The sequence below is a fragment of the Pteropus vampyrus genome, unplaced genomic scaffold (assembly GCF_000151845.1).
Source record: "Pteropus vampyrus isolate Shadow unplaced genomic scaffold, Pvam_2.0 Scaffold40, whole genome shotgun sequence".
Classification (NCBI taxonomy): domain Eukaryota; kingdom Metazoa; phylum Chordata; class Mammalia; order Chiroptera; family Pteropodidae; genus Pteropus; species Pteropus vampyrus.
This window is the reverse complement of record NW_011888821.1, coordinates 7,782,095-7,795,932: the sequence shown is the minus strand read 5'-3', so window position 1 is coordinate 7,795,932 and position 13,838 is coordinate 7,782,095. Positions and strand designations below refer to the sequence as shown.

Below are 13,838 nucleotides of genomic sequence, written 5' to 3'. Positions count from 1 at the left end.
GGATCTTCCACACACACTGCTTCCAAATGTGACCCACACAAACGCCCAGAATTTAATGAACCCATAATGCTAGAAAAAACTATGGGTAGCCGAAAAGCAAATGCTGCTAAAGCAAGCACTTCTCATTATCCGGCCCTAAAAAGACCCTCCCATCACCCCCAACAAAAAATACAAACGTCAGGAACAGTTCGGACACAGGAAGACTAATGCTCACATTTCAGCAACTGATGGTTTTGCTTTTCACCGACCTCTGGTGTCAACCTGGTAATGTCAAGAAAACCAAGTCCTTCTCCAAAAAAGATCACCCCCTTCTAACAGCAAAAGTTCCTCTTATTGAATTCATTCACTCACTCATTCACTTATTCATTCATCAAAGTAATATCTACGTGTCAAAGGGGATTTAAGGTGCCTTACGAAGACGGTTCCATTGTTCACAACAATGCGGAATAAATTCTTAAATGCAAGCAAAGGGACAGCTGCAAAGGTGTGCCACTGGCTCACTGAGTTGACATCTACCTCCACTGATGGTGGCTTCCATGGAAGGGGGGTAAAAGAGCAGCTCTTTAGACGAGGGTGTGACAGTGATTCTCTCTCCAGACCTGAAATAATGAAAATACTTCAATTTGGTGGGTTTTGTCCCTCCATTAGGAAAAGCGTCAGAACAGAGGCCACTGAGGAGAGAAGCCCAGGCCAGCTTACCGGGCCCAGTAGGAGAAGTCATAAGAGAAGGGGCCTTGTAACTCATCCACCATCTCTTGGACAGGGGGCTTGGTCCGTCCTTCTCCGCCTTCGTCTTTGCCGTTCTCACGCTCCTGCCTGCGGCTCTCGATCTCGGCCAGCTGCTGCTCCCTCCGCAGCTCCTGCACAGACTTCAGGGGGCCTAAGACCAAGGCGGGTTCACTGTCAATGGAAGACCTGGAGGAAAGGAAGGAGCCGCCCAGAGGATGTGGTCACTTGTTCCTGTCGCTGGCAGGAATCTGACACATCTACAAGTGGTCATCGTAAGTAAAAAAACAAAAACATCCAGTAATGCCACCGTGTGGCACAGTCTTCTCTCATTCTGAATAAACAAAAACCAGAAGACTAAACTTCTGCATGATGGCTGCCAAATATGGTGGATCTAGGCTGGAATGAAATACCCCTGGCTTTACGACTTGGTGAAAACTTGGCAGATTTCCTGAGGACGTGGAGTTCCCTGCACACCACACCTTCTGTTGTTCATTCAGCCTTTACTGAGCGCGACCTCTGTTAGAGGAGCAGGCACTGGGGCACAGCCATAAACAGGACAGGCGACACTCCCCGACCCTGCAGAATCCACGTCCTGGCGGGAAGAGGCGGACGATTGAAGGCAGACTGATGTCAGATGATGGGTAAGCGAAAAAAAGAAAGCGTGTAGAAGGGGTGCTGGGGGCACGGGGCTGCTATTTTTAGGGGGTCGGCTGAGGCCTTTGTGAGCAGGTGAGCCTGAGCAAAGAGCTGAAGAAGGGAGGAAGCAGGCATGCAGCCTCCCGGGTGAGGAGCATGTCGGGCCAGGGGACCGCAAGTGTGGAGTCCGTGGAATCGTGGAGGGAGAGCCGCTCAGCATGCTCGAGGGACGGCAAGGAGACCAAGGCAGCCTGGGCAAAGGGACCCAGGGCAGTCAGACCAGGCGGGGGTCCCAGGGGAAGCTGGTGTCAGCCTGGGGCTTCGCAGATGCGGACCCGAGTGTGGACCCTGGGTTTCGCTGTGAGTGGAAAAGAAACCCCTGGAGTTCTCAGGAGAGGACCAATATGACCTCTGCTATAAAAAGATGGCTCTGGCTTAGCATGGGCTGGCCGCTACCAAGCAGCCTTAATACCTCCCCTTAATACCTCCCAACCCCAGCAAGGTCAAATTCAAAGCACTTATCGCCCTTGTAATTTTACGGTCCTGGGTGTGATTCCTGGACTACCGTCCACCTCCCCCGTGGGACTCTAAGTTCCACGAGGGCAGGAGCTGTGGCCTATGCCCCGTCACAGTAGTCACACGGGAGACTCACAATAAATGTTTTCCAAAAGGATGGATGGGAAAGGGTGGTGGACAGAAAGATGGAGAGAGAGCTAGAAAGGCAACCTCGGTCAGGGTAAGGACGGAGAAAGTTATTCAGATTTCCATTCTATCTGACAAAGATGGTCACGTTGCCAAAAAGCTCCCATTTCTCAAGAAAATTAGGGTGTCGGATGCACTTCACCACACCGCAAAAACTCCCGCCCCTCAGTGAGGGGCCGCCTTTCACATCCTGCGTCTCTCGCGACCCTCCTTATATCAGGTGCCATCTCTATTTCCCAAGCCTCTGAGAAAAGGTCTAAGAAGAGTAGGCAATTTTTTAAAAATTTGCTAAAACACTTAAAATACAATGAATAAACCAGAGATTTTTTTTTTTCCCTAGCAAAGGCAGAAGTGTAAAGAGTTCAAACAGAAATTTAAGACACCGAGACGAGCTGTCACAGGGCTCTTCCTCACCCACGGTTAATTCTTAAATCATAAAAGGAGAGGATCGAAGCTGTTGTAAATATATAGCTGTGTCACATATGTATGAGAGAGAAGGCCACTTGTGTGTACACTAAGAGATAAGAAATCAAAAATAATTTTCAAAGAGTCTATCAGAGGAGCCTCCAGGCCTGGTCCACCCCCCTCCCACGCTCAGCCCACCAGGGACACTCGATAGTCTTACTTGATAGTCACAGTGACATCCATCATTTTGTCAGTGGTGATAGTTCCAAGGACATGGTGGCGAATGGCTGTCAGCGTCAAGATGCTGGGTGAAGACCTATAAATCAAAGACGTGGAAAGAAAGCACTAGCAACAGCACCTAGTTGTTCTCAAACGATCACCAACACACTCTTTGCAGGCAACCTTCCCACTCGGCAATACACTGCGTCAAACTGCTCTTAGTTTGGGACGAAATAACTCCTGAAAAACATACGAGTGTTTAAAAAAAAAAACAAAGAAAACATAAAAAAAACAAATTCTCCAATCCAAAACTTTATGTCTCCAATTCCCAGTGAAACCCATGGTATTTGCAAAAATATAAAAGTGCTGGGCTAAAGCTTGAGAATTCCCATCAGTGAGGGCTGGAGGAAGATTTAACAAAGATTTTATTTAAGCCAAGCCAAGTCAAAACCACAGCTTTCTATCCTGGGTTTACAGAAATTCTTAAGAAAGAGATCTTCCCTCCATTTCCTCAATAATTTACCGAAGTTTCTTAAAATCCTTATCTAGAAATTCTTTTTCATGCCTAATCTTACCTCTTCCAGAAAAAAATACAAAAATTCCTTTGTTCTCAGAAATGACCAGAGACGAGAGGCACGCCCACTCTCCGGGAAGGCACACAAACACCACAGAGCAGTGAACACCAGCTTACGTGTCGTAGGTGTAGAATGCCTGCTCGAACCGGTGGCAGGAGCGTGGGGTCACCTTGTACACGCCTGCAGCCAGGAAAGCAAAAGTAATTTTCAGAGCAGGGCGTCTATCACACTAAGCAACTGCAACATTTGAAATCCAAAGGCAGCAGCTCACCAGAGACCAACACCACACAACAGATGTGCAGCGACAGGGCCAGCAAGGCCTTTGCCGCTGGCCGAGAATGGCTTCTTCCCTGTGACCATGACCTAATCCATTTAACGGCCCACTCCCAAGCTCAGGACTGTCATGTCCATGATTTAACAACTCGCTGTGGCCATTTAATTCACACAGACCAAGCTAACAGATATGCATACAAGAACAGGAAGTACATTTCTACTGCAACTTAGACTGAGAATTTTCTACTTAAAGAGTCTATTTCAGGACAAAGCAAAGTCTATCAAGGTATCCCCTCAAGTCCCCCAAACAATATGAACCAATATTTTTGCCCGTACTTCCTGTAAAACCCTGATCTCTGTTTTCGTCAACTGATAAGCCCCAGTGCAATTACCAGTAGGAAAAATGAGTAGGTTTCTCCATTCATTTTGTTTGTTCGTCTATTTGACAAAATTAACAGAGCGCCTACTATAATCCAGGTATTGTACTAGGTACTGGTATACAGCAGGAGACAAAACAGATACCACCCCGGCTGCCATGGGGCTTCCCGTCCACAGTGAGTGAGTGAGTGAATGAGAGCAAAAGAGAGAGAGAAATTTGATAGCCACAAGCAAACCCACTGTGCTAAGTGCAGTAAAGGGAAGGAACTGAGCACTGTGAGCACAGCAGGGATCTAAATGACACTGGAGGGCAATCCTCCCCTGCAGAAGTAATCTCTGAACCTAGAACAGACAGGTAGGAAGGCGAGCAGGCATGAAGGCAGGTAGGCAGGGAAGAGTGGGGGGTGAGGGGAGGGAGAGCATTTAAGAGAACAGCATCTGAACCACAGACTTGCTCATTGCTTCCTCAGTGCTGTCCTTCCATGATATCAGATCCAGGATTGTGTTTAGGGCGGCAATGTGCCCAGCCTCAGCAACATATCCAACTGTCCCTGTCTCTCTTGCAGCTAGAAGTAACCATGTGACACAGTTCTGGCCAATCAGACATAAAAGAAGTTCACTGGAGGAGGAGGCGTGGAAAACTTTTGACCGTCCCTTTCCTGGCCTGCCTTCCTTCCTTCCACCTATCAGGTTTTCGGAGGCAATGTCAGCCTTGAAAACACAAGGCAAAAAATAAGAGGGAAGGGACTAAAAAAAAAAAAAAAAAAATGTCAGCCTTGAAAACACAAGGCAAAAAATAAGAGGGAAGGGACTAAAAAAAAATCACTAAGACACCAACCCTAACGTCTACAGCTGCTGAACCCACGCTCGAACCCACAGGCTGCCATGGGGACAGTTAACCACTACTTCTTGATGGCACTGTTGCACAGATTTTGTTACTTGAAACGCAGGAGGATCGACTGCCTGGAAAGGAGAGAATGGCAGACAGAGCTAGATGATACAGGAGCTCCAAGTCAGGTTAAGGATTTTGTATTTATCTTGAGAACCAAGAGAAGTCACTGATTTATTCATTAGGAAACTGCAAAATAAAATCACAACGAGATAACACTTCGCGCCCACCAGCATGGCTACAGTCAAAAAGACTGACGGTAACAAATGTGGGTGAAGATGTGGGAAAACAAGAACCCCTGTGCACTGCTGGTGGGAATGTCAAATGGTATATACAGCCTCTTCGGAAAACAATTTAGTGGTTTCTTAAAAAAATTAAACATAAATTTATCATGTGATCCAGCAATTCCATTCCTGTTTACCCGCCAAAAATGAAAACAGATTGTCCACACAAAGAATTAAACACGAATGTTCATGGCAACATTATTCATAATAGCCAAAAACTAGAATTATCCATCAAGTGGTGAATGCAAACACAAAATATGATATAAAAATACAATGGAATACTATTCAGTAATAAAAGGGAACAAATTACTAATACCTACTACATGAAGTTCAAAACATGAACTTCGAAAACATGCTAAATGACAGAAAAAATATCAGTACTGTAGGACTTCATTTACATGAAAAGTCCAAAAAAAGATAAATCTATACAGACAAAAAATAGATTAGTGGCTGCCTGGAGCTGGGAACAAAGATTAATTGTAACTGGGGTGATGAAAACGTTCTATACTAGATTACAGAGCATATATGTACAACTTGGTAAATTTACTAAAAATTATTGTATTATACATTTTACTTTTTATTTTATTTGGCTTTTTAGAGTATTTACTTTTCAATTACAGTTGGCATTCAGTATTGTATATTAGTTCCAAATGTACAACATTTATATAACTTACAAAGTGGTCCCCCCAATTAGTCTAGTACCCGCCTGGGACTATACATAGTTATTACGATATTATTTACTCTATTCCCTACGCTGTACTCCACATCCCTGTGACTATTTGGTAACTACCGATTTGTACTTCTTACTCCCTTCCCCTTTTTCATCCATCTCCCCCAAACCTCCTCCCATCTGGGAATCATCAAAATGTTCTGTGTCTATGGGTCTGTTTCTGTTTTGTTGGTTCATATATTTTGTTCTTTAGGTTCCACATATAAGTGAGATCATATGGTGTTTGTCTTTCTCTGACTCATTTCACTTAGCATAATACCCTCCAGGTCCACTTATGTTGTCGCATGTATTGTACATTTTAAATGGGTCAATTTTATGGTCTGCAAATTGCAGCTCAATAAATTGGTTAAAAGAGAGAGAAGCCACCAAAGTATTTAGGCGAGGTGGGAGATGACCCAACTTTTATTTTAAAAAGATCGCTCTTAAGGAGAAATCATTGGACAATAGCGTAATATTTTTTAAAGTGAAAGGGTCTAATTGCAGTGTGGTACACCTGACACTAACATTATATGTCAACTGCAATTTTAAAATAGATTTTAAAAATAAATAAATAAAAGTGAAAGGGCCCAGGGGTCTCTATCCAACGCGACAACCCCAAGAGATTTGCCAAGCCCCAGCCCCAGTTCTCTTGGTAAACACACTGCTCTCTCCAGAGGAAAGAGACAGAAAAAACAAGAGTACGCGAACCACAACCGAAATTGCTAGCTTGATGCAAACAGAACTGAGGTAGGAAAAAAAACGCCTCTAAAACCATCCTCTGGTGCCTTTCCATTTCTCCAAGGCGTAGAGCACATCAATCGTCCGACTCACCAGGCTTGGACAGGCAAAAGCGGTTGACTCCTTTGGAGAGGTTATAAATCCCCACGTTCTCAGGTCCATTTCCATCCTGATAAAATTCCTAGGGGACCAAAGGCAATACAATGACTTACTGGAGGAGATGGAGACACAAGATGATGAATAATATTTCTGTTTCTGAACCAGTCATCTGTTTTGCCCATTAATCATTTGAGCAGTTGGGTACCACAGGAAAATTAAAAACCTTCAAAAACTTCCAACAAAAACATGCTTTTTCATTCAGTAAACTAATACTTATTGAGCACTTCCTATGTGACAGACCCAGAGCTGGGCCTCGGTAGCTGACACAGCTCCTGTTCTCAGGGGGATTGCATTCTAATGTGGGAAGACAGAAAATCAATGCGGTCAACGAAGAAAGCAGTAGATTTCAGAAGACAAGTAATAGAGCTATGAAGAAAGTAGCTGGCGGAGCCGGATTTAGAAGAGTGATCACTGGCTGAGGCGTCTTTAGCTTGCCGGTCTCAGGGCGTGCCTCTCCTGAGCAGGGAACATTCGGGCTGCAGCCTGAATAAAGAAAGCCAACTACACACATTTCTGGAGAACACCCAGCATTCCAGGCAGAGGGAAGAGCATGTGCAAAGGCCCGCAGGAGGGAATGAGCTCGGTGCGGACCTGGAGAGGCCTATGAGCTAGGGTCCAGTGGGGAGGTGGAGACAGGTAGGAGGTGAGGTGGGAGTGAGGGTAGGGCCTGGTTGGCCACTGTTCAAGAATACGGATCTAATTCTAAGGGAAACAGAAATGCACTGGAGAATTTAAGAGAAGGAATGGTTTCCTAAATGCCTATCATTCATTGTCAACTGGATATTAATTAACCCATCTTATGGAACAATGATGTTTGTTTAGCATTTGTAGTTGTAACTGGAGTGGCCGACTGGCCTTGAAAACACCAGTTTCAACTCCTCCAGTGTCTGACATTAGCAGTCATTTAATTGCCACTTGCCTCAGTTTCTCCTCTGGCACCTAACAATGACATTCACTGCTCCTTGAAGTCAAAGCTTAGCTAAAACTCATAAATGGATCTACACAGGCCTGCACGAGTGTTCCATTTCCTGAAACATCAGGCCACAAAGACAACATCGATGAAAGAGGAAGAGCCTGCTAACAGCTCTGTCCTCTGCACCAAAACAAGTATACTGGAGAAATTGACTCAGCTGCATCTATAAATAAATAGCAGCAGTACATGCCAAGGAAATTTTAAATACTTGAGAGCCTTACTTAAACCTCACTACAACCCTGAGAAGTAGGTATTACGATCCCAATTTTAGAGGAGAAAACTGAGTTTTAGAAACAGTAAATGAACTTGCTCAGGGATACAAAACCACTATGTCCGTCAACGGCTTCCCCAAATCACTAATGTGAGAATTCAATCTGAAGCCAGAAAAATCTCTCAAATAAAGGCATCTTCCACTGAGGGATCTTAAATGCTTCCGGATGATGCTTTCCATAAGAGGTGGCTGAGTCGAGGGGCAGAAAAGGAAATCTGACTTGACAATGGTTATAATCTCCTTGGCACACTAGTCCTTCTTGCTTTTAAAAAGGCAAGTGCCCTTCCAAAAAAGAGGATGCTCAGAAGCCATGCATACCAGAGTGATTGCATGAGAAAGGGAACATCGCAGCATGTAGCCCGTCTGCCTAAACTCAATCGCTGACACATCCTCTTCCAGAACTTCCACCTCCAGACTCTTGTTCTTCCAGCACCAATCGTCATGCGTGATGCTTACTGGAAAAGCACATAACACAAAGAGACATGTAGGCATAGAGCATCCCACCTCCCTAAATACACCAGAAAAAAACTCTAACAAATTCACTGATTTTTTAAAACTGTGTATACATATACATCAATAAATATTTCACATACACACACGGACACACACATACATATATATATATAGTTATAGATAGACAAATAAATAGATAAGACAGATGTGACAGAGAGATTGGGGGGGCGGGACAGCAGTGCTTGGAAGAAGTACTTGCTAAAAAAAAAAACAAAAAACGAAAAACTGAAACCAATGGCCATACAAAATCACCAAGAAAGAAATTTATTTGTGCCTAAAGATCAGGCTACAAATAAGTATTCAGGAATCAGCAAACTTTTTCCATGACGAGCCACAGAGTAAATATTTTCAACTTTGTAGGCCACACGGTCTTAATTATTCAACTCTGTTAACAGTGTATGAGCAGCCACAGACAATACACGAACAAACAGGCATGGCTGTGTTCAAATAAAACTTAACTTATGAAAACAGGCAGTTGGTCTTCACATCATAGTCTGCCAACACCTGATATAATAGAACTTATAATTCCCCAGAAAAAGTAGTCTACTTTATAAGCTACTCACTGCCAGCAACTCCAAACTGAGTTTTGAAAAAGAGGAAATACAGCGATGCGAGGCTTCTCAAGAAAAGCAGAAATGAGGACCAACATCTGCCAGCGTCTAATGTTTACCAGGCACTGGGCAAGGGGCTTTAGAAACTGTTTCATTTAGTTTTACATTCTGCAAAAAGCCTGTTATTCCTCTTTTACAGATGAGAAGACTGAGTCTCAGGGACTGTCAGGGTCACACAGCTGCTAAGTGGTAGGACACACAGTGCATTATTTCACACTCCCTTCTCCAGCATTCAGAAATAAAATGGCACAAATGACGGCACCCTCCCAAAGGAGAAGTGTATGGGCTGTCCTGATAAGGTGGCAGTTGGTTCACAGAGCCTCAACTCCTGCATTATCGCCCAAAGCTAAATTATGCACATTCAAGGTCAAGGGGCAAGGAAGAGTTAAACAAGTAAAGGTGTAAAGTTTTGGGGTGAAATTTGGGAGCTGGGTTTCAGAACATCGGGCAAGACAGGAAGTGAGTGAGGGCCTCAAGCGCCGCCTGCAGGTATCACCTTTGTATTTTCCCGGGAGCACGCTGTCGAACGTGAAGGCCATCGAGTTGACCTTGCCAGAGAGCTGGAGGCTCCGCTTCTCGCCCTGGCGGCTGAGGGACTGCAGGGTCACCAGGAGGTCGCCACAGGTGTCTGCGGAGAAAGACACAGAGAAAGACGGGAAGGCCTCATTTGACTGCCTTAAATGAACCAGAGCGCGTGCGAGCCCCAACCCCTCCCTGTGTGCTGCTTGCCACCGGTCACCTCCTGACGGGCAGTGCCAGCGGGGCTCCTGTAGAGCTAAGATGTAGCTACTCGATTCTAAAAAGTGACCCCCAAGCAGGTCATCGGTGCCCAGCAAGGAAGCTACCAAGGGTCAAAGTGGCTCTGTCATTTACTGAAATAAGGGAAGTGATATTTATGGAGTGCCTACAGGAGCCAGAGAAAAAGAGAAAGGTGAAGAAACTTTATTGAACGCCCCCTTTGTAGCAGGCAGAGAACGGGGCCCTTTATCGTATTTAACATTACTAACGGCAAAGATTTACATGACTCTTGCTGTGCCCCAGTACTTCTAAAGGCCACGCCTATACTAACTCGTTTGATCGCCACAAAGCGTGACTCTATGAGGCAGGTACTATTATCATCTCCATGTCACAGACCAGGCACTCAAAGCACAGAGAGGTTAAGCAACTTGCCCCAGGTCACACAGTGAAGGTTCAACCCCACATAGTGTCGTTCCAGAGTCTATGTTCTTAAGAGCTGTGCCACATTGCTTCCTGACTACATCCGAGCTTCTTTAAAACCCTCTGAAAGCGGCAATACTCCCATTTTACAGAAGAAAAACTGAGGCTGGGCACGTGAATGCTTACAGCCCCACACCAAGTAAGTGACAGAGCTGGGACTGAAACCTGGGCCTGATTCCACCTTCCTGATTCCACCTCTGAAGTCAAGAGGGAGGAAAAAAAGAGACCCGCATGTTCTTTCAGGAGCCAAAGCAGAAATACTCCAAGAAAAACGTTTCTGATGACTCACTGCAGCACTTTTTCAGAGAGAACTAGATGCAACACGGACTCGCCAAGGCCACCGCCAGGAGCCGCCACCGTCCCCAGTGCTGCCCAGGGAGGAGCCGCTCACCAAATCCCCCCTCTACCCGCCTCCCTCTCTGAAACGATCTGTTCTTGCCGTCAATCGACATCTTACCCAAACAAGAGACTTTCCCAGAAACGGATGCCAAAAACTGCATGAAGGCCACGTCCATCACGGGCCTGTCCTTCACCACGAGAGGAACTGTCTGGGGCTTCAACGTCAGCCCCGCCCTGGTCTCTGCCTCGGGAACCACCACCTGCGGGAACACGGGACAACGTCAGTGGCTGCATCAGGGCAGGGCCGCCGCTCCCCTAGCCTACAGGGCACCAGAAAGTTCTTCTGGGCCCAAGGCTGAACGGGTTCTGAAGGGCAAAGGTCCATTTCCAGGCCGAGTTTTATAATCACAACAAATCCGCAGACAGGCTGTGTGAAGGAAACACATTTCTGATCAGAGAAAAAAACTCCTCTCCCGCAGAGGCAGTGTGCACAAAAGCGTGTCGGGCACGACTCCACAGAGCCACGCGCTGCCATCGATCACCTGTATGCTGGGTGGGAGCCGTATGAAATCCCAGAACCTTATCCCAGCTTGAGGTCACTCAGGACATAAGCCATGAACCTGGCGCCGCCAGTGGAATTCGGCCATTTTCTTCTTCCTTTCCTTCTGTGGGCCTTCCCCAGGCTAACAACAGGTACTGGGGGGTACGGTGGGGGTCACTTATTTCATCCCTGGTAAAGATTACATTCCGGAATGGGCCTGCCTCGGGTAAGTTCCTTATCATGCTTCCGAAAGGGCTTCCAGAGGCTTCGCTGTGGCCGGCTTAACAAGAAGCTGGCAAAGGAGCCATCAGCCCACACATCACACTGCTCAGCAGAAGCGGGGAGACCACTATCTGCCCACCCCAGCTCCTCAGAGGAAGGGACCTCACTTGCCCTAGAAGAGAGCAAATCCTAGAAGGAACCTTCCCAACCCTCCCTGCTCCCTGGGGAGGAGCAGCAGCTGACTCGTTGAGTCAGAGCCTGAGAGCCACTGAGACGCAGCCTTCCCCGTGGGCAGGCCCACTGCACTGAAAGGCACAGCGCGCTGACATCTGGCTCTGTCTGTCCCTTGGCTGCTGGCCCCACCTGTGCTCAGACCTTCGCCTTTGCAGTGAGACCCTAGGCCAGGGTCCCCTGAGCATCTACCTGCCTGGATGGAGTAATCAGATGGTGCCTGCCCGGCGTCCTCAATTCAGGGCGAGGCAGGAAAAGGGGAGCTCCATTTTGGCCTCGGGTTCCAGAAGCCATGCACTGTGCAAGTTACTGAGCTGCGGTTAACAGAGTCCACTGTAATCTCTTTGGGGACTCGGGGATATTCTACAGCAGCCAAATGCCTGAGAAGGGGGAGGCGTGATTGGCAGCCCGATAATAACCTCTAATAAACATCAGGACTGAAAAAGAGAAAGGCCTGTTGCATCATTTTTAAACTAGTTAGTTGTCTGTCTGCTCTACTAACTGTGACAAGCAGGCACGTAAACATTTCAAAATAAGTTGGGAACGGACATGCTCCTTCTCTAACTCATCTGGGTTAATAAGAGCCCTTTAAAAACCCATGGCTATTTTTTCAAATATCTTAAATAGAACAAAACTCATCATACCTGGACTTTGTAGGTCCCTGGTTTTGCTTTAAAACAAAACGATCCATGAGAATCTGTCTCCACGGTGACCAAAGACTTGTCCTTGTCTTGAGACGACAGGACAACTTTGTATTTACTCATCTGCTTGACGGTGTCAGGAAAGCGAATGATTGAGATCTGGCCACAGACACTGAACCTGCAACAAGGGGGCCATTCATTCCAGCGTGAGAACTCAATTATAACAGGAAAGGCGCTTTTCAACCAAAATGTCCATCTTCCAGCTGTGAGATCGGTTTAATCTTAACAAAGAGATAGGAATACAGCCTGAGTGACTCTAGTTTTAAAAACAACCTTTGGAAAAAAGACTGAACCTCTTCCTGAATCAGGGAAAAGGCAGAGTGGGGGGCCCAGTGTGCAGGGCTGTGTATGTTCTGGGGGACATGTGGCAACCCCCACACTAAGAAAGTGATTTTCAGAAAATCTGTATATGATGAAATGTTTCAGGTAATTGACTAAGGTAATTACAGTGGAGGAGCCTCGGACTAAAAATATGGGCCAGTCCTTAAAAGCAAGAGCTGTAAGCTGCCTAAGACGCTGCATTACCCAGGCCATAAAACAAGGCAGGGTCATCAAAGGCGCGGTCCTCGCCTGTCATTCCACATAATGTGTGGATCGGAGCAACATGAGAAATCTGAACAGAAAAGGTAATTAAGCTGGAAAAATGCAAAGCTAAAGCTGAACTTCTTAGGGGCCAGGAGCCACAAAAGCAACACAGACTTGACAAGCCCTGTTAAAGTAATGACTCAGACCGATGACCACATGGGCGGTGTAAAATGCTGCAAAGCCACCTCGAAAGGCACAGGAAAGGCACGTCCACTCCCTGAGAAAGACCAGCAAAGACCATATCTTTGGTGATGTTCTTCATTTTTCAGTTAGTTGATGTGTTAAAATGCAATCATGTCCCACAGCTGGAGGCCACGACTGTTTCTTCGATTAAAGGTTACATATTCTAATCTTAAAGAATCATTTTAGACAAAAATCAGTTATTACTTTTGACAGAAAGATAATAAAAGTGTTGGATTCGATGACGGATAATCACGGGGTGCGCTAAATGCTGGGACACCCACTCTGCTGCAAATAAAAAACAACAAAAGGAACAAGGTGGTGGAATGTTATACGTGTGAAATCTACAAGTAATGAAAAACAGTCATTTCTTAGAGTGAAGGGACCGGCCAGCTGAGCCCACAGTCCAGTGCGGGCCCAAGACCCACGGCCCATGCGCCGCCTGGCCTGGTCCTGCTGGCCACCTGTTTCTGTGTGGACCTGAGCTGAGCATGGTTTGCGCACTTCCATTTTCATACTTTTGAAGTGTTAAAAGAGGAGAAGAAATCAAAAGAATTATTTTGTGACATATAAAAATTATATGACATTCAAACTTCAGTGTCCTAAAGTTTTGCTCGAACATGGCCATGCCCACTCATTTAGGAATTATCTATGGCATTTTCATCACAGAGACCGTACAGCCCATGAAGCATCAACAATGTGGTTCTCACATTTCTCTGCTTCACACTTTCAGAATAAAGAGACAGACAGAAAACAC

General features: G+C 45.9%; 1 protein-coding gene across 1 annotated transcript in view; it reads right to left on the bottom strand.

Moving 5' to 3' along the window:
- The window catches only part of LOC105290976 (nodal modulator 1), a 49,333-nt gene that overhangs the window by 15,735 nt on the left and 19,760 nt on the right, over positions 1 to 13,838 (bottom strand). The window contains exons 12-20 of the mRNA XM_023529669.1: positions 12,260 to 12,434; positions 10,740 to 10,881; positions 9,561 to 9,692; positions 8,259 to 8,395; positions 6,631 to 6,718; positions 3,383 to 3,446; positions 2,693 to 2,788; positions 700 to 915; positions 494 to 599 (exon numbers count right to left, since the gene is read on the bottom strand). Coding sequence (XP_023385437.1) covers positions 494 to 599; positions 700 to 915; positions 2,693 to 2,788; positions 3,383 to 3,446; positions 6,631 to 6,718; positions 8,259 to 8,395; positions 9,561 to 9,692; positions 10,740 to 10,881; positions 12,260 to 12,434 — 1,156 coding nt within the window. The remainder of the gene's footprint in view (positions 1 to 493; positions 600 to 699; positions 916 to 2,692; positions 2,789 to 3,382; positions 3,447 to 6,630; positions 6,719 to 8,258; positions 8,396 to 9,560; positions 9,693 to 10,739; positions 10,882 to 12,259; positions 12,435 to 13,838) is intronic.